General features: G+C 43.3%; 1 protein-coding gene across 1 annotated transcript in view; it reads left to right on the forward strand.

Annotated features, from left to right (window-relative positions):
- Nucleotides 1-27,738, forward strand: part of kcnk10a (potassium channel, subfamily K, member 10a) — a gene marked incomplete at both ends in the record, with an annotated part of 75,623 nt that overhangs the window by 25,015 nt on the left and 22,870 nt on the right. Inside the window, one exon of the mRNA XM_079474070.1 lies at nucleotides 26,510-26,670. Within this exon, the coding sequence (XP_079330196.1) occupies nucleotides 26,510-26,670 (161 nt within the window). The remainder of the gene's footprint in view (nucleotides 1-26,509; nucleotides 26,671-27,738) is intronic.

Genomic DNA, 27,738 nt, shown 5'->3' on the forward strand with positions numbered 1-27,738 from the left:
GCGAAGGCTCCGAAGAACAAAAGGTTAATGAATTTTCATTGGCCTTTTCAAAACTAGTCAGAAGATGATTTGTTCTCAAGGCGAACCCCATCTGTCGGTTCGACACAACGTTGAGAGACCGACAGAAAGGGAAAGTATATTTTTAAGAATAATTAAATAATTGTATTTTACCTGAAATGTTGCATGCATTTTTTTCATGTCAGAAGCAGACATTACAACCAAGGTGTCTGAGAGTTTTATATAAATGGCAAAACATATTTTCCCAAATAAAATTATATTTTTCAAATTCTATTAAATTTGAGTTTATTTAAATTAAATGTAATATTTTAATTTCATTCTAGTATTTAAAATGTGTAAAAAAAAATACACTTGTACAATTTAAAAAGGTTTGCATGTAACCCAATGTTAAGCTTTTTATTTTAATCATGATGCTAAGCATTTTATCTCATTCAGAACGGAAAAACTCGCTAAATAAAGCGGACAGCCTTTAACAACTTAAAGAACCTTAACTACGCCAGTTGGAAGGCTGGTTGTCCTGTTATTTACATAAGGTAAAAGGCGGTCCTTGGCTCAGTCTGTATAAAGAACAGGGTCACAACTGCACATTTTCTGAGGGTTATGAGAGATCTCCATAACCCAATACAGTCAACGCACAAAAGGCTTTATATATAAATATATATTTAGGGGGCTAGAAACCTATTGTATTTGTAGGTTTTATTCTTCTTCTTCTTCTTATTTTTCCCTCAAACTGAATGGGCAGCCTAAACCGTAAGGCCGACAGAGCTGTGACTTGGTCAGATGGTAGTAGTCTTGCACGCTACTCAGATACACGGAGCCAGCCATGTCGGCCCATAGGTGGCGCTACAGCGATGAAAAGCGCCTTTACGCTCATTACTCCTAAACCGTTTGTCGCACACCCAAGTGTTTTAAAACATTGTAATCATTGGCTCAAAACTTAAAAAACGTATATCTCCGATTTCATTTCCGATGCTAATTTGCATTTTATGCAAAAATAAAAAATTGAACTAGTCTCTGGATTTTTGCCCAATCGGAACCAGACCAATGCTGATAAATTCTGTGGAGTGTGAATGTAAATAATTATCGAAAAAAAGTTGAAATTTCGATTTGCGGTGGCCGGGGGGCGCCAAAACGTCGGAACCGGAAGGAGCTAATTTTACTAAAATGGTTATAACTCATGTACCGTTTGAGATATCTTCACGGGGCTTGGACCATATGTTTATACTCTCAGTCGGCGTTTGGCCTCTAGGTGGCGCTATAATATACATTTTCTCGAAAAGGGCAATAACTACCCAACAGTTTGCCCGATCGACTAATTTCTTGGTATGGTGTGTCTTTGTGTCATGTACCATGATTCTAGAAAAGGACGTTGGCGTATCTAAAAAAACATGGCCGCCATCGGCCAATGAAGTTTGAGCACTCCTTACACCGACTTAACGGAGGCCGATCAAAACGACACTCCCTGGGCTTGTTCGACTCATGGTCAAGAAGGTCTGTAAGAAATATGAACTCATTCGGCCACTGGGGGCGAAATAACGTTTTTGGAGTCCTTAAACAATTGTTTATCACGTGACATTTGACATATACTCAAACTATTTACATTATTTGATAGGTCTCCTCATTCTGAACAACTTTGCCTCTGGAACCGCTTCTGTCGATCAAACGGTTCGTGAGTTATCGCTGATGATGTCAAAAACCTACTTTCGCGAACTCGTCCTAGGTTTTTCGATTAATCGGAACCAAACCGATTCAGATGACTTCTGTGGAGTGTGAATGTCAATAATTTTCGAAATAAAGTTGAAATTTCCTTTCAAGGTTGCTTAGGAGCATCAAAATAAAAATATGGGCGGGGCCTATTACATTAAAATGGCCATAACTCAATAACTTTTAGAGATATCATCATGGGGCTTGAAAAATATGTGAAGACCATAACTCCGAGGTCAAAAACCTAAGGGCGCGGCTTTTGGACACTAGGTGGCGCTATAACAGTAAAAATGGCTAAATTGACGTGTTTTTGGTTGCAAAAACAATTGTGTATCACTTTTAACACAATAACTTTTAATCTTATTGAATTTTAACCCCAAATAAGGATATTTATTGTTTTCTTTGTAAAGTAAATTTCACTTATGTAGTCTATAATTTTGTCATGAAATACCTTCAATAAACAAAAGCTTGTCCAATTTTAAACAAATCTTTTTTAAATATCCCAAATGCAAAAGAGTTTAAGCCCATTAGATATGTTTTGGTTAGGAAATGTTCCTAGTGAAAAATAAACTTTTCATCTTAAATGTTCTTCCTTCAACAAAACGTATTAACGTTATTCATCATTCATCATTATCAAAACAAATAAGACATACAGTGTGTAAGAGTTTGGGCACCCTTTAGGAAAATCGCTGCATCAGTTTGTCACTTGCTGAGCTTTTGAAGCAGAAAATTCACTTTAACATATATTATACCCTTATGGAAACAGAAACAATCGCAGTAGTGAACTAATTTTTATTGGAAACATTTTTATGTGCATTTAAACAAAAATAGGCTTGTGCATAAATTTGGGCACCCCAAATAAATAATTCCATTAATATTTAGTAGAGCCTCCTTTTGCTTCAATAACAGCCTAGACACCTCCTATAACCACAGACAAGTCCCTGAAGTCTGGCAGGTGGAATTTTGGCCCATCAGGTTTCGTGGCTTCTGTGTGTAGACAGCCTGCTTCAAATCAATCTATACATTTTCAATGATGTTAAGGTCTGGAGACGGATGGTCATTCCAGAACATGCACTTTAAACCCAGATAAGTAAAATTTACAAAAAAGAAAAATCAAGGTAACTCGTTTCCTGAAATTTTTTTAAGTAATGAAGCATTAGTTGATTAGGTGAAGTGAACTACGTTCAATGTACTTAAGCCCATAATGGAATGGAATAGTACATTTAAGTTGAATGTACTAATAACCGATGTCAAGTAAGCATTACTCCATTACAAATTCAACTAAATTGTATATTCTAACTGACCCAACTTAACTTTTTTAGTTCCTGAAACTCAAAATATATCTTTCAATCACTAGAACCGTGTAAAATACATACATACAACTGCAACATTACACTGGTCCAATTTTTCATATTGAACATTCAGCAACAAAAGAAACAAAGCCATGAACTAATAGGCTTCTAGTGTGTAGTTTCCTCAGTGATGGCATGAAAAGAAAAGTAAATCTCTTCCTCTCTACCTCTAATCATTACAATATTGTACTGCGCCTCTTCAAATTTGGTTGACAAACTGGCAAGAAAAAACTCAGCCCTGCTGAACACTGGCATCTTACATTTAATATTAACAAATAAGTCCATGGAAAAACAAAAAAGTGTGTGAGAATGAAAGAGAACGAGAGGTGATAAAAATAACAGGATACCTGTATGGAGAGCCCATACTCTCCCCTTCACCTCTTCCTCCTTTTCTCTCTTCCCCCCTCATTTCCCTACCCCACTCCTCCATCTTGGCATTTGTGAACTCGATCATTGACAAAAAAATATTTCTCTGGATAAAATAAAAAAGCATGTGTGAGACAGAATAAGGGTGAAAAATAAAACTGACAGTAGATACACGTCTGGAGCCCATACTCTCCCTTACTCCACCCTCGGTCACCACTCCTCACAACCCCCCATGCTTTATCCCCAAGTAACTTTTTTTTAGTTCGTCCATTTCTCCTTACCCTCGCTCTCTTCACGTTACTTTACTTTACTGGCAATAAAAAAACACAATTGACACCACAATAACAATGGAAGGGAGGGGAGGTAAAGCCCACATAGCAATTTTTCTCTGGCCCAGCTCCGGCCCACACAACCAGCTTTTGCTTGGCCCACATACCGCAATGAATGACGGTCCTAGTGTGGACCAGGTCTGGATTCCAGACAAGGGCCACACATGGGCCATAACTGGACCAAGTCTTAGGCAAGTTAATTACCCATAACTGGCCCAGAATTGGGCCAGATCAAAATGTAAGATAGGAACCAAAACATAACCTTAAGTAAACCACATCAACACCAGTTTTTAACCAGAAAGCCCAATACTGAGCCACACCTGAGCATGATCCAATTTTTCTGTGGCCCAGCTCTGGCCAACAAGACTTGGCCCACATACCGCAATGAATGACGGTCCTAGTGTGGACCAGGTCCGGATTCCAGACAAGGGCCACACATGGGCCATAACTGGACCAAGTCTCAGCCAATTTAATTACCTATAACTGGCCCAGATCAAAATGTAACATTGGAACCAAAACATTACCTTAAGTAAACCACATCAACACCAGTCTTTAAACAGAACTGAGCCACACCGGAGACTGACACACAGGTGAACCTCAATATGGGCCACAGATGGGCCATGACATATCTCAGCCACCTGTATGACCATAGCTGGCCCTATTCCGGTCTGGACCAGATGAGTTCCACGTCAGCCTCAACACCACCATAGCCAAGACACTTACACATCCCTCCCACATGAATAGTCACAACAAGACAGTATTCTGAACAAATATTTAATTGTGTTAAACATCAAAGCATTGGCATCCGACATTTTTCAGTTGTACAAACAACTCTCTAAAATGACACTCCTCTGTCAGTTCAGCAAAAAATAAATAAAAACAAAAATAAAACAAGTGTTGTTTTTTGGTTCATGACATTTCACTTTAAATGTTACTTGATCATCCATGTTTCTGGTCATCAAGTTTCATTGCTTTGCCTAATGTTTGAATGTCCGTGTTTCTGGTTACAAACAAGATTCACTAAACATAAAACACTAGAACATGTTTCTAGTTATTAACAAGTTTCACTTCACAAAACACTTGAACGTCCACGTTTATGGCTAGGAACAAGTAACACTCTTCAAATGACTCTGAAACAGTCATTATTCTGTCACTGAACAAGTTGAACTCTGGACAGAGCTTTTGAACATCCATGGGCCTGTTAACCAGTCATAATATCCTTCTGCGCTTTTCTCTTCATCCTTTCTTTGCGTCCACCATCTCTGTCTGGGGCCAGATACAGCCATCTTTTAACGGTGGAATCAATGTCTTTCTCTGTGGCATCAGATGTTAGACGGTTACGTCTCACAGCTGCTGAAAAACACAAGCACACATGGTGTATAATTAACTTTCCAGGCATTAAGCATTTTCAGGTAATGTGGATTTTAAATAAAATGCAATATTACAACAAAACCTGAACCCAGATTCTAATTCTGACTGTCTACTACAGGTGAAAGATCATTCAAGATCATGTTTATTTTTACTTTTTTTAATTTAGTGTATGTTTTTGTTATGCAACCTTGAGCTTGTATTGAGACATATACATAAAATGTTATCTCCCACCTTCACTTTCTTAATCTCTTATATAGTGCATTCATGCTCAACCATGCTGGTTTCAGATGTGTTTTTTCCATTCATGCTTTAAGCATTTAAGTAAAAAGAGAAAGAGAGAAAAAACCTTTGTGAGGTCAATCTCCACAGTGAACTTTGATTTGAAGGAATTTAATTAAAGGTACAAGACTGTAATTAAAGGCGTATTAAAAAAGAACTGCAATCCCATGAAGCACTACATAATAAAATAAAAAACAGCATGACAGTGTAGTTTTAAAAAAAAGCAAGCTGATGGCTTAGGTAGAGGTGAATACAAAAGTCTTCGCAGGTTTACAAAATGGTGTTAAACTTTAATTTCCATTTTAGACCTGAATTTTTACTTCCAGAACCTGACTGTTGCACTATGTACTTCATCTGCTCTCTCCTTTTCCTCTGCCCCTCTTTCCATTTCCTCTTTTTGTCCTCCCATGCTGTCTTCTACTCATCTAAAAACCTGAAAATCTATTAAAATAACTTTTATATATTAAAAGTATAAATGACAATTTATATTTGTAAGGATCCACCCACCAGCCCAAAAGGAATCCAGTGGCCTGGTCAAAGGTTTAATGTACATTTTGTCTTTTACTTGCGCTTCAAAATGTTTCAGGACTTAATGCAATTTTTAGTCTAGCTCCATGTTCAATCTGACTCTAATTTCATGTGATCATTTAATTTAGGCAATATTAAAAACTGATCACAAAAATCAAATGTATGTTAATTTAGATATTTGATTATTCTGGAAATTATTCGTTCATTAAGGACCTAACATTGCTCAGAAATTCACTCTGTGACCGCACAGACACAAACTTGCCAGTTCTGTAACTTACTCAGAAAATACATGGTGATTATAATACTTTTAAATACTCAACTACTCAATGCTCAGTACTGTTTGTTACTAATTGTCAACTTAATTTAAAGGTTGGCAATGTCAAAATTCAACATATATTACAGTATACGGATCTTCATAAGTAGAGTTGGGTATTGTTAGAAATTTTCCGGTTCCGATAATGGTTCCATTTAAATGAACTATTATAAAGTGCTACCACCGGAAAACGGCTGAATGGATTTGAAAACGGTAAAATTAAACTTTTTTAATTTAGCCTATTTAAAAAAAAGTGGAGTGTTCCTTTAAGGATGGGTGAAGGGACAGATGAGCAAATGGTCTTTCTCCCAGATCTTCCCGTCAGATTAGAAAGTTTCTTGTTTTGTGGGATGTCATGCGTGTTGTGAGAGTTCCTGAGTTTTGGATTCACAAGGAATTTATTTCATAAGGAAATAGTTTCACTCTTTACATATTGGGAATAAATGGCAACTTACCAATCACAACATCTCGTATCTGTAGGAGTAGGAAGCTAATCTTTCCATTCAATCCACTCATGTTAACTTTCTTCGCCAAGGAGTTGGTAAACAGACCATGCATGATTTTCCAAACAGACTCCTGCACGTTTGCCCCACCTTCAAGAGCCAGTGTGTTTACCTGAAATCATTTATGTAATTAGTTTAAAGCAGTGGTTAAATATTTAAGAACTTCAATCACTTAATACAAAGATTAATATAGATGAAATTGTTCTAAAAATTCTCTCTTTTTCAAAAAATATATAATAATATTTTGTGCACTTAAGAAACTTATTATGCGCTCCCGAGAAACTGTTTAGGTCAAATCAAGTCAAGTCACCTTTTATTATATAGCGCTTTTTACAATACAGATTATATCAAAGCCGCTTCACAGTGATAAAAATAAAAAAATTAAGTTTGTTTCTAGTCTTGGGAGAACCCAGGCTTAGTTGGGGGCCAGTTCTCCTCAGGCCAACGAGCGAACAGTGTATGATTATGATCCAGGCTTCACTACAGGTCAGAAGTCCGATTGGATGCTCACACATTACAATTTCTGGCTAAACTATTGTAAACCATTTCCTTTTTGCGTCACTGCCATTTTACTGTGGGAAGTTTGACATGTGCGATCAGCGGTATCCATCTTATTTTTCACCTTATGCTGAAAACATTGAACTGTTATAATCTTATTATTATGCAATTATCTTTTACAAACAGTTTTTACCTTATACAGCATTTGAACAAGCTGGACATCGAAAACGTTGCATTTATGCATATATATATATATATATAAAGTCCTACATAATAGAAAGTTTAAAGGCCAGCAGTTTTACAGTATTAAAAATGAAAAACTGTGTCAGTGTTTCATTTCATCAGAAGTCTAAAGCCCTCAAAAGCATATTTCTCTAGCAGATGTGTCAGTCTGATCTCATTGGGCTGAACAAAAGATGAGCATTGCCATATATGACTTTAGTGTCATGTTATGTAAAGGGAAAGCTCATGAGTCAGCCAATGATAAACAATATGAAGCTTGGTTCAGGCTACATATCCAACAAAATCCAAAACTGCACTGCATTGAAACATTGACGTTGATCGTGGGGAATATTCCCTTTGAATACAAAACTCAGCCACTGCGTCTTCAGCGGTTCGGATTTAGGAACATCAAAATGACTGCTGTGTTTGTTATTACACCCAAGAACAGAACACCACAGTCGCTTAGACACCATTCTACTCCAGCGTATCAACATGGCGGACTATAATGAAAGCTCGCTCACGGCAGGTCTGTGTTGAAACGCTGCTGTCAATTATCAATCGTGGGAGGGGCTCCGATATAGTGACGTCACTAGGTCTAACGGCTCAAATTTGACTGGTAAAAACATATAATGATAAAAATAAAAATTTGAATCTCCTTATATGATGGTTGTGTACAGGCACTGCCAACACACATTCAGTACAATCTTGTAAAAGTGCATGTACCATTATTGTCATGATTCTGCCTACTCTTGTCTTGATTTTCTGGTCTAGGGGCAGAATCATGACAGGCCCACGTGTTTTATGTGGAGAGAAACATATTATTGTCTATCAGGACTCGTCATTTGGCCAAGCCCCTCTCATTCGTAGTATTGCTTTCCTCCTGTGTCTCATTCCCCACACCTGCCCATTGTTATCTCCTTTGTTAGTTTCCCTATAAGATGCCCTCATGTCTATTGGCTTGTGCTCGTTCTTTGTACTTCCTGTACATGTTTTCCTGCCTTGTGCTCAAAGTACCCTGGTTTGTTGTTCCTGTGCCTTGTTAGATGTTTACCATCCCTGTGTTTGTAGTTAGGTTATCTTTACCCCCCATGTGGGAAGTGTTTGTTTTCGGTTTTGGATTTTAGTTTTGTGAGTGTTTTCCCCCATCGTGGGTGTTTGTTTTGCGTTTATTAAAGTCTTGTTGTTAACCCCTTCACTGCTGCCTGCAATTGGGTTCTCTCACCACACGTTCCTGACAATTATATGACCCCTTTAATGATGGATGGAGGATTCACTTTTTTGGGCTTCAACTAATCAAACTCCATATTGACCACAACTTTCCAGTCACCACAATTATAAAGATAAGAAGGGGCAGACAATTTCAATTCTGTTCATCTAAATATATGGAGAGAAAAAAATACAGCAAGAATTTGGATTTTTTTGGGTGAACTATCCTTTACAGCTAATGAGAGAAAAATAAACTTATTTGGAAAATAAAAGCAAGCCAACTAGGATTTAATGTAATAAAAAGAAATGCTCACATACCAATTGCTTATGGAGGTCAGGAGTACTCCGCAGATTGTCCTCCATGTTCTGTAGGGAAGTGAGATCTTTGAGAGGCAACAAATTTCGATCAAGGCCTATCTCTGTCTCCTGACTTGATTGCATACACTGGAGGGTCTTAATGATAATTCGCATTTGGTCCATAAGCATCTCCTGTTTTGTTAATATATTACGAAGAAGAACTAAGAGGGAAAAAAAGAGAAAGACAGACCGTTTAGTTTTTTTGTTGTCCAACTTGTACTTGCCACACACCTATAGAACAATGTCTACATTTAAAGAAAATTTTAATTCAAAAACCTATTAGCAAAATGCATTGCAATTATTTACCAAAACACGATTGGTGTTGACATTATTTAATAAGTATAAAATCAACATTACACATGCATATTCACATGGGAAACAGCAAGCAGGGAGCACTACATAGCTATCAATTTTACAGAGAAAGTATTTTGTGCAGATGACTGTGAGCCTGCACAGATAAGGAATGGGCATTTTTGGCAATTTCGATTATCGATAGGTTTCAAAATCGATTAATCGAGTACTCAGGGGGAGGGGCAAGGCCGTAATGGAGATAAAATGCAGATTGCGGAAAATCGCTTGCAATGTGAATTAACCAAAATCAGACGATCCTGAGGCTAATCCTATGACACACTATCAGTGCATTCGCTGTGTGAAAAGGGCTAATCACTAATATACTCACAAATTTGGATACTGGATTTTGGTGTTTGCTCAATGTCCGTGGTCTGGTATGGCTCAGGGAGCCTTGAAGGTTCGGAGTGCCTTTTTTTATGGATCTCTTTACTTTTGTGGGCTGGTCTTCTGACCTCAACGTTGGCATGGCTTAAAAGGGTCTCAGTGCTTGATTTACTTGATGTACAACTCTCGGAGAGAACATTCCAGCCTGAGGATAACATGGTGGTCTGCTGACTTGAGTGGATCTCAGGAGTGCTGTGGCAATCTGCATACAAGTCAGGACTGTAGCAACTTGGGCGAAGATTGGAACTCTTTTGGCCATGTGGACGAAAGTGAGGACTACTTTGGCCATGTGGGCTAACTTCAGGACTTCTTTGGCCATGTGAACGAAGGTCAGGACTGCTTTGATTGCGTGAACAAAAGTAAAGTCAAGTCAAGTCAGCTTTATTTATATAGCGCTTTTTACAATTTTCATTGTTACAAAGCAGCTGTACAAGAAAACATTGACTATAAGTAAAGCATAAAAGGTTATGGAAGTCAAAACACAGGTCAAATATCAGACACACGATAAATTCCTATATGCAGAGTTAATTAAATAAGACTATCAAATTCTTGCAGCCCCCCCGGCCAGGCAAACAGTGCAAAACAGTATGCAAACGGTGGCGAGGAACCCAAAACTCCATTGGAGGAGAAAAAAAACCTCAGAGGGAGACCAGGCTTAACCAGGGGATTCCAGTTCCCCTCTGGCAAAAACTGCTGCCTCTGCACAAGCTCCACAGTGCTTGCACAACAAGGCAAAGTAAAAAACAAAGTTAGATTTTAAATTATCATTAATAATCTAATAGCGACTGAAGTTTTGTAGAGTCGCCACGTCCTTCGTCCAGCATTTGTTAGGTCTGGGAATGGATTGCGCCCTGCCCGCTCTGGTAACCTTGAAACAATGAGACAAGACTGGCTGAGAGTAGAGTACTGTTCTGCACTCTTTGATGCATCAAATGCATCAGTTGTTATTGGAGGTGTCCCTGGTTCCGGTTGATCTAACTAGTGCAGCCTAGATCTTTGAAGTATATATATTATGATAGTGTAGTGTATGCAAGATTAAAAAGATGCGTCTTTAGTCTAGATTTAAACTGACAGAGTGTGTCTGCCTCCCGGACAGTGCAGGGAAGACTGTTCCAAAGTTTAGGCGCTAGATAGGAAAAGGATCTGCCGCCTGCACTTGATTTAGAAATTCTAGGTATTACCAACTGACTAGACGCCTGAGAGCGTAGTGCACGTGATGGACTATAATACGTTAGAAGTTCTCTCAAGTAGTGAGGAGCTAAACCATGCAACGCTTTATAGGTAATAAGCAAGATTTTAAAGTTTATGCGATGCTTTACAGGTAACCAGTGCAAGGTTGACAGAACCGGGCTAATATTCTCATACTTTTTTGTACGCGTAAGAACTCGAGCTGCCGCATTTTGGACCAGTTGGAGTTTTTGTAATAGGCCTGCAGGGCAACCACCTAATAGTGCATTACAATAATCTAGTCTTGATGTCATAAAGGCATGTATAAGCTTCTCTACATCTGATGGTGACAGCATATGACGTAGTTTAGATATATTTTTAAGATGGAAAAACGCAATTTTACAGGTGTTGGCGACCTGGTTCTCAAATGACAGAGTACTATCGAATATAAAGCCAAGATTCTTAGCTAAAGATGAGGGTTTTATGGAACATCCATCAATAGTTAAGCAGTATTCTTGGTTGTTACGTAGGGCGGTTTTTGGTCCGATAAGTAACACTTCAGTTTTGTCCGAGTTCAGTAATAAAAAATTGCTACTCATCCACTTTTTTATATCGACTATGCATTCCACTATTCGATGGAATTGCTGTGTTTCATGAGGCTTCGAGGAAATATAAAGTTGCGTATCATCAGCATAACAGTGAAAGCTTACTCCGTGTCGCTTTATTATATCTCCTAGAGGTAGCATGTATAATGCGAAGAGCATAGGCCCTAAGACTGAGCCCTGTGCTACACCGTACTGGACTTTCGATTTGCGTGATACCTCATTGTTTATTGCTACATATTGAAAACGGTCGCATAAATAAGATCTAAGCCATTTCAAAGCTATTCCCTTAATACCGACATCATTTTCGAGTCTATGTAGGAGCATGCTGTGGTCAATGGTGTCAAATGCAGCACTAAGATCTAGCAGCACCAATAAGGAGATACAACCTCGGTCGGACGCCATAAGCAGATCATTTGTAACTCTAATCAGAGCAGTCTCTGTACTGTGATGTGCTCTAAATCCAGACTGGAAATCTTCAATCTTCATTAATCTCATTCCTTTGGAGGAAGGAGCATATTTGAATTGAGACTACTTTTTCCAGAACTTTAGATAAGAAAGGCAGATTCGAAATAGGTCTGTAGTTAACTAGTTCTCCAGGGTCCAGATGGGTTTTTTTTGACAAGGGGCCTTATAACAGCCACCTTATATGCTTTAGGCATATGTCCTAATGTCAGAAAAGTCAGTTCTGCCTGGTTCCCTAGAGATCACTGGAGCATTTGGTAAGGCATACCTCCTGCAAAGTACAAAACATCTTAGTCCTTTGACAGCTGTGATAAAATTCACTATAATTTAAAAAAGCTGATGCTTCTTACTTTTTTTTGACTTTGTTCCTTTAATGCCTTCCATTTCATCATTGCAGAGGTCAGGAGTACTGTGGAAGAGCTTAGTTTGGCTTGTGGAAGAGCTCAGTTTGGCTTTCCTGGGTCTAATTTGTTGGCATGTCTAGCCATTTTCGGAGCATCAGGTATAGAATACCTTCTGCTTAAAAGTACAAAATGTCTTAGTCATTTATCTGTTGTGATAAAATACATTATCATTATAAAAAGCAGAAGCTTCCTACCCTTTTGATGATTTAGCTTCTTTCAGGTGCTCTTCCATCGCATCATCATCGTCGTCATCTTCTCCAGGGAAAAGAATGTTCTTGGGTCTAACATCACAATTATCAATTTCAAGATAGGCTTTTATTTGTAAATGTGGTGCAAAACATTAAACAAACAAACCAAAACCCTACTTTCTTTTTCTTTGAAATGTAATTGGTGAGTCTCCTCCATCGGTGTGATCAATGTCTGTGTGATCAACAGCTAGAGGTAGTTTACGTCTAGCTTCCTTATAGTCGTCTGGAAAAACAACATCACAAAAATTTATTTACAAAGTAAAACGTCTCGGTTACGTATGTAACCTCTGTTCCCTGATGGAGGGAACAAGACGTTGTGTCGAAGCCGACAGATGGGGTTCGCCCTTGAGAACCAATCATCTCTGACTATTTTGAAAAGGCCAATGAAATTGGCGAATGAAATTTGCATGCCGGGCTCCGCCCCCGGATATCCGGGTATAAAAGGGGAGCCGGCGTGCTCATTCATTCACCTTTTGTGCTGAGGAGCCTGAGAGCATCTCGTGACTGCTGCAGCGGACGGCTATTGTCGTGGCATGAAGGACACAACGTCTTGTTCCCTCCATCAGGGAACAGAGGTTACATACGTAACCGAGACGTTCCCTTTCTGTCGGTCTCTCGACGTTGTGTCGAAGCCGACAGATGGGGTTCCTATTGAAAACGCCATGGCACTAGCCGCGTCACAATCTCCAGCGAAGCGACGTTGACCGGCCTAGGCGAGTCAGACGTAAGAGCTCTCGCGAAATTGTAACCTTCCAGTGGGCAGGCAGGGGCTCCCAGAGCTTTTGGCAAAGATGAGTAGCCCCTGCCCTCGGCCACCACAGACGGAGGCCTTGCCGTCCGGTACCGTAGTGCTACTGGGTAAGCGCTGTTCCCTCAATGTGGATGTGCGCTACGGAGACCACTTCCCACCCTAGGGGGGAATACAGTGGAGACACCAACATGGTCTCACCAAATAGGGGAGAACTCATGGGAGGTATGTGCGGAATGCCGCAAGGTGGATGTCCACCTGGGGGAGGTCATGGGTTGCCATGCGGGGAACCATCTCATGACGACATCTCAGACGGAACCACCCTAGTGGGGGGTTACTACGTGTGGGGCACTAGGTCCGGTTAGAGCTATATGGGTTAACCACCTTAAGGTCCACCTTAAGGTCCCAAGAGGGTACGGGGCGCGGACGAGGCCTTAGCCCTCGCGCCCTAGAGGAACCTAATAATCAGGTCATGCCGCCCCAGAGGCTCACCAGCAACTGGTACGTGATAACCGCAACAGCGGGTACCCACGCTCCAATGTGGAAGGGGAGATTACTCCCCAGCCTCTCCTGCAATAGGACAGCACGTTCCTGAGCGAGCAATTCCGCGGGTCTTCTCCTCGAGAAGAGCACCAGGACGAGAAGGGGCGCCACTTAAAGGCATCCAGCCTTGTGGGCATGGCCCTTGCCTGAGTGACAGTCTCCACCACTGTGGGGGGTAGATCATCCAGGAACTCCTTGTCCCATCCAGGAGCCAGACCCAGAGGTCCGGCTCGAATGCCACAACGTGTCCATCCCCTGCCAGTAGGCCCTTCGCCAGGGGATTTGGCCAGGGGGAGTTGTCGTCAGGAGTATTAGCTCCGAGGACCAAGTGTAGTTGGGCCCGTAAGGCGCAACTAGCAGCACTTGATACTCCCTTCCCAGACCTTGCACAGGATCTGCGCAATGAAGCTCACTGGGGGGAAGCGTAGTTCCGCTTGTCCCGCGGCCAGCTGCACGCTAGGGCCTCCGTGTCGAGGGGGGAGCCTCGACCAGGGAGTGACCAGCGGCACTGGGTGGTGTTCAGGGAGGCAACAGGTCCCCCTGTGCCCGCCCAAACCACACCCAAGCCGGCCCGGAGGGGTGGAGCCGTCACTTCCCATGAGGTGTCAACTGACGAAAGAGCACTTGGCTGTCTGGTTCAGGACACCCGGTGGGCGTGTGACATGCCGGGGCTTTGCCACCTGCTGTCTCCACTGGAGGCTGCGCGCTAGGGCCTCCGTGTCGAGGGGGTCCTCGTCCAAGGAGTGCCCAGCGGTACTGGGTGGTGTTCAGGGAGGCAACAGGTCCCCCTGTGCCCGCCCAAACCACACCCAGGCCAGCCTGCAGGGGTGGAGTCATCACTTCCCACGGGGTGTCAACTGACGAGAGAGCGCTTGGCTGTCTGGTTCAGGACACCTGGTGGGCGTTTGACCTGCAGGGGCTTTGCCACCTGCTGTCTCCACCAGGGGTGGAGTCGTCACTTTCTACGAGGCGTCTACTGACGAGAGAGCGCTTGGCTGTCTGGTTCAGGACACCCGGTGGGCATGTGACCTGCAGGGGCTTTGCCACCTGCTGTCTCCATGGGAGGAGGCGTTTTTTGGGCGAGTTGCGATGACTGCAGCGAGCGAATGCCACCCTGAGGTTTAGTACGCTACGCCGGTCGTGCTGTCCGGGCCAGTATGCTGGCTCTGCACGAGAGGCCGGAGCCTCATCAGTGCAAGCAGGACAGCTAGCAACTTGAAGGCAGTGATCTGCCAATGCAGGCGGGGGCCCGTCCAGCGACCCGACACTGCGCGCCCATTGCACACCGCACCCGCACCCCGTAGGGAGGTGTCTGTCGTTACCACGACCGGCCTCAAGACCTGCTAGGGGTTAGGATGCGACGGCAGCAGGCGTAATGACGATACGCCTACTCCTAGTGCGCCATGCTCTCCAGGGAACTCATCTCTGTAGTCAGTGCTGTCGCGGTCCCATGTGCGTCAACCCGCGGGGGACAGGCCACCCCCGAGGACACCATGCCCAGGAGCCTCTGAAACTGATTTCAGGGGACCGCTGGCTGCTGCCTGAAAGTTCAAGCAGCTCAGCACTGACTGTGCGTGCTCGTGAGCGAGCACGCCGTCATGGAGAAAGTGTTGAGTTCTCTACCAGGAAAAAGGGGAGCTCCGCGCCAGGGAGAGCTGCTCTCTTTTTCCCGGCTGACCCGTTACTGACATGCCAGCCCCTCGACCGTGCCGAGGGAAACTGTACATGAGAGTATGCGGTCAGTTGTCATGAACCACTCCTGGCGTCTGACAGACACCAGGACGCGCTTCTGCGCCTCCCGAACGGCACCCTTGCAAGGTTCTGCTCAAGGTATGCAGCGACCCCTGGTTTTGGGGATGATGAAGTGCGGCTGTCGAAGCCACTGGACATCTCGGCCGAGGGGACGGTTCGATCGCCTTCGCCAGAGGGGTGGCAGCCCCGGCCTGGAGCACAGGAACATCCCTGCCTCTGCTGAGGTAAGAGGATGCCCGAAGTCCGGCGGAGGTCTGGCGAGCTGGAATCGAATGACGAGACGGACCACACTCCCAGCCACCGTGATGGTTTGAAATGCTAACCAAGCACCCAGGGACCTCACAAGGGGGGGATGCGATCTGCTTCATCAACCCGCGGGGGTTGGTTCAATGACTAGCAGTGCTGTTCCCCCCGGGGGGAACGGCTCCGCTAAATCACCTGCCAGGCGATGGCGCAGCTCGACGCACCGTCGAAGCGAGAGTGCTGAGGGCTGCTTTATACTCGTCATTGCGTGCCGCCACGACGCAACGTCGAGTTGCCGAACACCTTCTTTCAGAGGGTGAGAGCGGCTGCAAGTGGGACCCAGAGAGAGACCTCTCCTTGTGAGAAGGCGGGCACTAGGCCCCCGAAGGGGCCCAGAAGGTGTTTGGGACACGGCAGGGACCGCCCCATTCCGACCATCCAGCAACCAAGGCTGGGTCGGGCCCGATGGTTCAACTCTCTAGGTGGTCCTTCTCTCGACGTCTTCCTCCGGGGGGCCACCTGCGGGGGCACCGGAACCGGAGTCGACGCTGGAGAAGGCCAGGGCTGCTGGGGGCAGACCACGTGCGAGAACTCGACGGCCGAAAGGCGGCCGGGTCACAGCAGGCCGGTCTGTTTCTACACTGTCAAAAGGCTGCTGGAGCAGTCCTTGACAGCGCCACCAATCAGCCGACCTTGCGAGAGGGGAGTCGGGAAAGTGGCCTTTCTCGACATCGCCCCCCTGCGCAAGATTGGGTCCGAGGCATCTTTCCGGGCCACTGATGTGGACATCGTCCGACCCAGCCTGCGCTGCCACCGCGGTCCCCGAAGGGCCAGTCGGCGGCGGCACTACTTGGGTCGGTTTTACCCCGTGGGGCTCTCTTTAGCGCCCTGGCCTGCAGGATGGCCATGGCGTAAGAGTGGAGGCAGCTTGGTCCACGGCACTGCCAGCCTCAACACCAGAGATGTCGAGACCTTACATGCCCTGGACGGTGAGCCTAGGTCAAGCTCCCCAGGTGGCCGCCGTCTGTGGATACCCGCGACTGCATGCTCCACCCAGGGTGCATTGACATAGTCCCTAGCTGCCTCCCCGCCCCGAGGGAAGAGAGGGCGATAGAGTCAGCTAGACGGAAGCGCGCCGAAGGGGGCGCTCCAGGTCCTACTGAACTCCTTATGCAGCTCGGTAAAACTTGACACTTGAGCCGGGCCCAATGGGCGAAGTACCCAGCCGCGAGCACCAGGGCTGCACCGCAACCCGACACTCACGGCGGTCCGAGCGAGCATGGCTGACATCTTGACGTCTGCTCTCACCTGTGCTCGACCTCCCGAGGGAGGGAGCTTCAGGGAATCGCCAGAGTCTGATGCCAGCAGGTCGCGCTCCGATGTTGCAAGAGTCACCTCATCTCCACGGCTCGTGTCCGAGCGCATGGCTGAGGAATAAGATGGCTTAGAACCATCCTTGGGGAACTGCTAAACAAGCGAGACGTGGCGCGAGCGGTCCGCGAGCCGACCGGCTGATGGATTAACGCTCACGATAATCCCCACATCACCCTCGCTGCTCGCCGCCGCTGACGGCAGGGCCGCAGGCTCTGCGGTCACAGAACGGGAAGCAAACGAGGTGGTGGCTTGCTCTTGACAGAACATAGCCAACGTGACGCAACGTCTGAATAGCCGTCCGCCCGCAGTGACGCAACGTCTGACTAGCCATCCGCGCGCAGTGACGCAACGTCTGAATAGCCATCCGTGCGCCGTGCGGGCAGGACGAATCCACGAGGCTGCCACAGTGGTCGGACCCCCAAACACTTGCGGCAACCACCGTGTCCGTCCCCGTCCTCGATGAGTGTACTGCACCCAAGAGATCAGCGGGCAATGCCACGCTGAGGAAATTGCTCTTTTAGAAAAATACCTCAGGAACTGCCAGGACGCCCAGGGGAATCTCCGCTGCACCGCGTCGTAGAAATCGGCAATTCGAAGAATGTCATCAGATGCGAAGGCTCCGAAGAACAAAAGGTGAATGAATGAGCACGCCGGCTCCCCTTTTATACCCGGAAGTGCTGACAAAGCAATTAATGAAATTCCAAATTCAATTGCCCAATCTACTAGTGAACTCTGCAAATCTCTCTGACTACAAGGATCTCGAAGATCAGACTGGTCCTCAACAGAAGCTGCAGCCTCTTCCTGTACTTCCCTATGCTCAACATCTTCTTCAATGTTCTCGTGGTCACTTTCTTCATCACTTATTTCCATGTCTGATTCCCCAGAAGCATCAACACAAACACTTAACTCCGAATCGTCCTCCACCTCAACTTCCCTATGTTCCACATTGTCAATCAATTCACTGACTAGTTTTATTGCCCTTCTTCTGGAATTGCTCCTATCATTGTACTTCCATACCTTATCCCTACCGTGACTTTCTAGAAACCTTTTGTTCTTCCTCCTAAAAAAATAAAAAATAAGGTTTTAATAGACTATAATGAAATACCAGAAAAAGAGAAGCATTCTGAAAAAGACTGAAAGTCTGTAATAAAACGGTTGTAATCATGGAAGCAAACTAGCTTTAACAATAAAATGATTAGCAGTTTGATGATTAATTAAAACCACTAATTAAAAACAATTAATCATCATTAAAACTCAATACATGTACTGTTTTGAGGATGCAGTATACTGTATATTTTCGATGCCTAATTTCAAATTGTTTAGTTCATTTAAAATACTTATTATTACTTATACATTCAAAGTGAAGTAGAATAAAATAACGAATACCCCCTTTTCGAGCATTTACTCAATTTTAACATGACAGATTCCAAAATATTGGTAAAACTATTTCATTTTAATTGTAACATTTAATATACAGCTTTAGAGAAATGTGTTTCAACCACAAATACCATAACATGCAACCTTAACATGTATTATCTGCCAAAGATGATTACATTTAAGTTACATAAAACAATGACTGACTTTCTGGACATGTTAGTTTATTGTATTTAAGACACCTAGATTAAAACTGCGTTTAAACAAGGTCATTGCATGCAATTTTTATTTAGAACAGTTCACAATAATTTCGATAGCATGTTTACACATCAATTAATCATTAATTGCGCAAAAGGATTGCGCAAGTAAGACTGCAGCGCCCCCCCACTTTTTCGACTGGTTCCGGAGTATTTTCATTCACTTTTCCTCTTTGGAGATTTGTTGCTTTAAAGCGCTATAAGCCACGAACCATAACAACCAGCTAAAACTTGAATCAAAACGTATACAATATTCGATCTGAAATAGAGACTAAAGTGTGTTGAAGCCAACTGAGTAAATAAAACTACAATCCCATGAAGCACTGCAAACGATTTTGCGCCTTTTGGCCAATTTTGCTCTGATAGGTCAGCTTCGCATTTCCGTTTTTTTGAAATCCTGATTGGCGCGAGTTGGTCGGACTGACGCTACTGATTAATGCGGAAGCTATTTCTAGAAATATCTGTCATAAATGGCAACACGTTTCTATCATTTTTCAAATATATTTTATCTCTGTCAAACACATATATTAGGGTGACCATATTTTGATTACCGAAAACCAGGACACTCGGCCCGGCGGCAGCACCGCAGGTGTAGATTCCCAATGAAACATAATGAAAACCAGGACATTTTCATCACTTAAAAAAACAGCCAGGACATGACGTGATAACAGGATATGTCCTGGGAAAACAGGACGTTTTATAGTTTCATTTTAATCTGTCAGGATTATGTATAATATTGAATGCAGGATTTAATCATATATCTCACTGGAAAAATTTAAAATTATGAAAATAAAAGTGTACTGGTGTGCAGTACATGGCATAAAACATTTTGGTCTTTTTTTAGCATTGTGCAGAAACTGAAATAGTTATTATTTAACTGAAAGGCTATACTTATGTGGCCCACATATCTTTATTTGACACCTGGCCCATGTCTTGGGTGCCGTTTTAAATCCAGTGCCATCTCTGCCAAACCCGGGCCATGTCTATAAACCAGTTCCGGATGAATGCCAGCTGTGCCAGACACATGCCCAATCCGGGCCAAATTTGTTTACTGAGTAGTACATAAAGTCAAATAAAATTTCCTGAAACTTAATCATGTATTGTTTAAGTGGATAGGGCTACATGAAACTGTAAACTGAATGAGAATATGAAAGCAGTGAATGCAAAACATTGTTTGAAGTCATATACATATATAAATATATATATATATATAATAACAGGATATACTATTCTACAATATAATATATCATGCATCATATAATCACCTGTCATATATGAGGCATGAATATAATTTTACATATAAACACACATAATTAAATACAACATGAGCTTTGTTACGCATTTTGAAAATATATTTTCAAGATGTATTTCAATATATTTTACAGTGTTTCCGTATGGGAACCTTTCCGTATGGGAAAAAATTGGAATTTTACTCAAAAATATTTGAAAATGATTTTAAATGTGGCTCAAGATCGGCCATACATATATGGTCCACATATCTGTATTTGACATCTGGGCTAAATACTCCATTTGACATCTGGCCCATGTCTTGGGTGCCGTCTTAAATCCAGTGCCATCTCTGCCAAACCCCGGCCATGTTTGGCCCACATGCTGTATGCCAGTGCCGGATGAATGCCAGCTGTGCCAGACACATGCCAAATCTGGGCCAAATGCGTTGCTGACTGGGAGGGAGGTAGAGAAAAATCAAAGTTGCTTACAAAGGAGGCATTGAAGAAGGTGGATGGATCATCACCAAAAATGACAGGAAGCCCCCCGAGGACAAAGCATCTGACTTCTGTCACATCCAAAGCCTGGTGGATTGAGGGAGCAGAGAGGACATCACACACTTAAAATATGGTCCATATGTTACCCCGATTCCTGAACACCATGTGCAGAGCCCCCGCTCCCACCACGCAAATCACGCGCTGTGCGTAGGGCACCAAGTGCTGAGGGGGCACCAAAAGTAGCCTAATGTAAATTTTCTTGTTTTTAAATCTCATTTTATGTCATTAGGCAATGGAAATTATGCTTAGGGCACCAAAATGGCTAGCAGCGCCACTGACTATGTGCACACACAATCAATAATTCACAGCAGAGCCATTTTTGCACTGGACCCGCCTGTTAACTCACACAGAGTGTGGTTGACATTATGTATACAGGTAGTTATTTGCATACCTCATTTACAGATCAACTAGCAAAACCTTGCAAATGAGTAATGGGTGGCAAGTAATTACTCAGAGCAGTCAAGCACCTATCAACTGGATAGCTCACATTTCCAGTACATTTATTTACACCACATGTGTGTTCTTTCAAGCAAGAGTTGAAAATCAACTAACCTTTGTTTGTCGCATCAGGTCAGCCAAGACTGGCCTGTGAGGCCCCTCTTTGCCTTAAAGATTTCCATGAGCCTGGGACTGTGATGGTTTATGGCCTCATAGAACACCTGTCTCAGCCTCTTACTAACCACCCTGCTGAACTTCAGACACACCTTAAACATGTAAAAACAAAACATGTTCATGTTCAAATTAGTTGACACCACGATGTGATCTTTTAATGCAACAACCCAGTCTGCATGTATTAGTCTTTAATACAATTTTGATGAGTACTACGAAGCCCTTCTGGTGACAGCAGAGGGGCTTCGTAGAATACAGCATATGAAACAAACCTATAGGCCTACCTGGTGTTCAGTAAGGAGAGCTGGCCAACGTTGACATATCTGGGTGATGGCAGGCTTTTCCTTCACAACTTTCATTCCTTCGAAGAGCGAATGTCAACTGCATCTTCAACTAGGTAAAGTTACATGAACTAAGGAAAAATTACCGGTAGATAACAGTGTACCATTGGAAATTGGCTTGAACACAATAGTCAAGAAGCTGCTTCAGGTGTCAGGCTCGGCTCAACTTGCATTAGCTGTTTGGGAGCGACATACAATTTCCGTTACTGGCACTAGCTAAAATTACCAGTGAACACATACGTAAGCTAAGAGAGTGTGGGCCAGAGTTAGCTGGATAGCTACCTTGCTAGCCTGTTGATAACTAGCGAAGTTCGTTTTTCCCAGTTTTTTTTAATAACTACAGTACTATAGAAATGAAGCTTTGATATACAGATATATTTCTTATAGATAATTTGAGTTATATCAAAGTTTCATTTCTATAGTTTTGTCCCCATTAAAAGATATAATAAAGCATTTGTAAAAATCTGAGCGGTCTACTCACTTTCATGATATACTGCTAGCTAAGTTACATCAGCTAGCAGTCGGGACTGCAACGGCATGCAACCAGTGCTGAACTCCGTTCATTCAACAAAGGCTTTAAACTTGGGTGCTAGAACGTAAGTTATTGAAAATTTCTATTATTTTTCTTTGTTTCGATCTCAAAAGTCAGTCAACTGGCGGATTCATGTGGGACGTAAATGTGTTGCTATTAGTGACAGGCAAAACTTGATATTTAATTGTTTGAGCTCAAACACATAGTTACAATAAGATAGGCCATTAAAAAGTTCAGCTTAATCAGAATCAACAAGTAATGTCAATAAATTAGACAAATTTAAGTAATATGAACTCAAGCTGTTTGAGTTGAATTAAAATCTGGGTTTACAGTGTTGTGCTTGTACTTTTGCATGAACTCCTTGGTGGATTTTGAACAGTGCTTAGGATCATTGTCCTTCTGAAAAATCCAACCCGGCATAGCTTCAACTTTGTGACAGACTCTTGAGCATTCTTGTCAAGAATCAGCTGATACTGAGAGGAATTCATGTGGCCTCCCCTCAACTTGAACAAGGTTTCCAGTACTTGTCCTAGACATCCAGCCCCATTACATGATGGACCCTCCACCAAATTTCACATTAGGCATTCATTCATCCTTCATTCATTTTCTATCGCTTCTATCGGCCGGGTCGCGGGGGCAGCAGTCTAAGCAGAGATGCCCAGACATCCCTCACCCTAGACACTTCCTCCAGCTCTTCCGGGGGGACACCGAGGCGTTCCCAGGCCAGCCGGGAGACATAGTCCCACCAGCGTGTCCTAGGTCTTCCCCGGGGTCTCCTCCCGGTCGGACGGGCCCGGAGCACCTTCCGGGGAAGGCGTCCAGTAGGCATCCGTAACAGATGCCCAAGCCACCTCAGCTGACCCCTCTCGATGTGGAGGAGCAGCGGCTCTACTCCGAGCTCCTCCCGGGTGGCCGAGCTTCTCACCCTATCTCTAAGGGATCGCCCAGCCACCCTGCGGAGGAAGCTCATTTCAGCCGCCTGTATCCGGGATCTTGTCCTTTCGGTCATGACCCAAAGCTCATGACCATAGGTGAGAGTAGGAACGTAGATTGACCGGTAAATTGAGAGCTTCGCCTTGCGGCTCAGCTCTTTCTTCACCACGACGGACCGGTACATCGACCGCATTACTGCAGAAGCTGCACCGATCCGTCTGTCAATCTCCCGCTACATCCTTCCCTCACTCGTGAACAAGCCCCCGAGATACTTAAACTCCTCCACTTGAGGAAGGAACTCCCCACCAACCTGAAGTGGGCAAGCCACCCTTTTCCGACTGAGGACCATGGCCTCGGATTTGGAGGTACTGATTTTCATTCCAGCCGCTTCACACTCTGCTGTAAACCGTCCCAGTGCATGCTGAAGGTCCTGGTTTGAAGGGGCCAACACGACAACATCATCCGCAAATAGCAGAGACGAGATCGTGTGGTCCCCAAACCTGACACCCTCCGGCCCCTGGCTGCGCCTAGAAATTCTGTCCATAAAAATTACGAACAGAACCGGCGACAAAGGGCAGCCCTGCCGGAGTCCGACATGCACTGGGAACAAGTCCGACTTACTGCCGGCAATGCGAACCAAGCTCCTGCTCCGGCCGTACAGGGACCTGACAGCCCTTAGTAAAGGACCCCATACTCCCGAAGCACCCTCCACAGGATGCCACGAGGGACACAGTCAAATGCCTTCTCCAAATCCACAAAACACATGTGAGAGACCTAACCCCGACCCGTAGGCGCAGGGAAACGACCCTCTCGTTCACCGGGGTAAACTCCAACACATGGCGGGAGAGCTGGGGGGCTATAAGCAGACCCACACCAGCCCGCCACCTCTCCCCATGGGCAACTCCAGAGTGATGAAGTGTCCATCCTCTCTCGAGGAGTGTGGTTCCAGAGCCCAAGCCATGCGTAGAGGTGATCCCGACTATCTCTAGTCGGAACCTATCAACCTCACGCACCATCGCAGGCTCCTTCCCCGCCAGCGAGGTGACGTTCCACGTCCCTAGAGCTAGCTTCCGTGTCCAGGGATCGAGCTGTCGAGGCACTCTCCTCCGACTGCCGCCCGATCCACTACGCACCGACTCCCTATGGTCCCTCCCGCACGTGGTGAGCCCACGGGAATGCGGCCCCACGTCGCTCATTCGGGCTGAGCCCGGCCGGACCCCGTGGGGAAAGGCCCGGCCACCAGATGCTCGCATACGAGCACCGACCCCGGGAAACCAAATTTCACAGTAGGCAATAATTTCTTATCATGGAATTCGGTGTGTTTTTTCTTCGCCATGCATACCTCCTCTTGTTCTGGCCAAATAATTCTATCCTAGTCTCATCTGACCACAATTTTTTCCCCTCCAAAATGCTTCTGGCTTGTCCAGATGTGCTTTTGCATACCTCATACGACTCTTCTTGTGATGAGCACTTTTGCCATTCACCCTTCCACTGAGCTTTACCTGGTGCAAATTATGATGGATTGTGGAACTACACCATCAGCAGCCAGATGTTCTTGTAGTTCTCTGGAGGTTTTCTGTGGTTTGTCTATGACCATTCTAACCATCCTATGCCTGTGCCTTTCCTGTATTCTTTTTTCGGGAATACCACATCTTTCCTTCACAAGGACTGTTCTTGTGGCCTTCCATTTCTGCACTACATTTCTGACTGTGGAGACAGAGAGTCCAAACCTTCCAGATAATTTATTGTACCATTCTCCTAATTCATAATAATGAATTATCTTAGTTTTTAAGTCAGTGGAGAGTTGTTAAGAGGCACCCATGTTGCCACACTCTAAGAATGAACCTAGGACAAGCACAGCCCGCAATTACCTATGTTAAACAGCCTTTTCATGATTGGTTCCACCTGTCTTTGTAATTGAAGGTCTCACGAACTAATCAAAGCAATTTTGTGATGCAACCTGTCAGCTTTAAATCCCTACAGGTCTTGAAATAAATGCTATTAAAAGGCTGACCAAACTTTTGCACATCCCATTTTTACATTTTATTTTATTATAAGAATTTCGGTCTGGAAACACTGATATGACTAAATCTCTGTAGGAAAACAAATCTTGTCTTCTCTTATAAAAGTACAGCAAATTATCATGAAATCTAAGAGGGGTGCCCAAACCACTGTATATAGACTCGCCTTAGCACAAGACGTTTAATTTGTAGATCAGTATGTTGGCTTGACAAAGTATGAAAGATAACAATAATGATTATTTGCTTAACAAGCACTACAAATTAAAAGTATGCAAGATAACAATAGTGATAATTTGCATTCGAAAGTGTCACTAATTAAGCGGAAGTCTTTTATTGCAATAATTTTTTTCATTTCTTAAAAAGAAAATACAGCATATTCTCACAAAAAAATCTAAAGTATTTTACAAGGTGGCTATTTCTTATGTTTTTTTTACAATTGTAAAAAGACACACAATTAATAGAAAAAGCAATACTTAAGGCCCACTGATAAACCTTACGGTAACTTGTGAAACTTTAACATAAGCTTTCTTATTGAGCACCACTATAATTTGGTATTGCCTCTTTAAGAGGTTTATATGTGTGCATGGAGAGTGCACGGAAATACTGCATACAGTGAATGTGATGAAAGACTATGTGTAGCGTGTCAGAAGATTTGATTTACTTGACAAAGATTAAGTATTTCCGTTGGGAATTTTCTTTGGAACATTTTTTTCCAAAAGTACTCTGAACTTCGAAATATTTTGGACTTAATTTATTTTGTGTTAAAGTTGTACTGAGTTGGTAATTAATTTGCAAGTAGAATTTGGAATTCTATTGTACAGTGTTGTTATCACACTGTAATGAAAATCCATAGAAGGGGAGGGAACCGGCGAACATTTAACAAAAATTTAATAAACAAACAATAAACACGGAAGTAAAAGACCGGCAGCCATAAAACACAAACTTAACACATGTCCGGGCCCGGTCTTCTCTCGTCAACAGTCCTGCCGCTTGGTCGCTTAGCTCCCGATCTCCTCCGTGAGATATGCGAGATCGGTGCGTGCACAGCTGATTCCAACTATCACTCACGCCACGTGCCCCGCCTGCCGGCTCTCGTCCCGCCTTCCTCACCACACACACTTTTTCATTTGAAGTGCCAGGAAAGAAAGCCTCACAATAGATTTCCTTGGTTAGAATTATTTTCCTGTGTGTGGCGTTATCTTACTTAATCCTTATTTAATTATGACCCAACCCCCCCCATTCTTGATTTTTCAAATGTTCCATTACCATCTGTGTGGTTGGTCTACAGAATTTTATTTAAATTACACTATTAATCTGTTGTCTTCTCTAAGGGTATGGCAACATCGCTCCAAGCACAGAGGGTGGGAAGATTTTCTGTATCCTCTATGCAATATTTGGCATCCCACTCTTTGGATTTCTTCTGGCTGGTGTCGGTGATCAGCTGGGGACAATTTTTGTGAAGAGCATTGCAAAAGTGGAGAAGATGTTTAGGGTAAGTAAACTGTTTGTTTTGTGTGTTACTAGACCTTAGGGTGCTGTTTATGATACAATCTGTATAGTAATGTGTACTGTATTTCGGTCCTGTTTTATGTTTTCAAAAGACTGGATGAACTGGCTGAAAGATCAATGCATACAAAAGTAAAACCCACAGATTCACAGCATTAGTTTCATTCACCTACATTTGAAAGAAAATGATTCTTAGATTACAGTATTTAGCAAGTAAATAGATAATTTAAAGTACTAGAAATATTAAAATCACTACATAACACTGCAGTGATGTCTCTAGAAGAAGAAAAGTATTCTTATTTGGGAAATCATTAATGATTAATTGAAGAGTTAATTTGCAAAAACTGAGAAGTATAAAATGTGTTTTTGTTGTGTTATGTTTTATTGTGTTAGATGTCTTTATGAGTTATTAATGTAATATTGCTCACATAGTTGTGTGAAAGTGCTCTTTATCAGCATAATGTATATAGAAGTTATTAGTGAGAAATAATGAGACAGGATGTGCTTGTGAATGAAAGAGAGAGACTGTAAAATATGGCATAATAAGGGTATGAAAATTAGGGGTGTCAATAATTATACCTATTATTACCAATAATTGCTATAAATTACAGTATATGAAATATAATTCAACTTACAAATAAAAATAAAAAAGTTATTCAAACCAGCCTAGATCCGTAATGCTAGACCGATGCTCTAGGAGGCTAAGCGTCTGTCACTATAGCACCTCATCAATTCAAGGAGTCAGGTTTATTTACACAGCTCTCTCTCTCTCACTAGCCTCTGTTACACACAGCATTCCCCTGTTAACAATTTTGTTTTTGGGAACAATTAACAAAAGCTACAATTAGCTTTTCCAACAGGTAGGACCTTTCCAAAATAACCTGTAACAAATATTTAATGCAATTTTCTGTCATCCTTTGTCTAGCATTACATTATATAATCACGTTCTTATTCATGTAAAAATCTTTAAATCATTTTGTGACGAGGCACAACACATCGCTACAACGGTCCGTCTGGTGTATACGTGGACTAAAGGCTGTGTCACCAAATTTCT

Source organism: Barbatula barbatula, assembly GCF_947034865.1.
Source record: "Barbatula barbatula genome assembly, chromosome: 15".
In the NCBI taxonomy this organism is placed as follows: domain Eukaryota; kingdom Metazoa; phylum Chordata; class Actinopteri; order Cypriniformes; family Nemacheilidae; genus Barbatula; species Barbatula barbatula.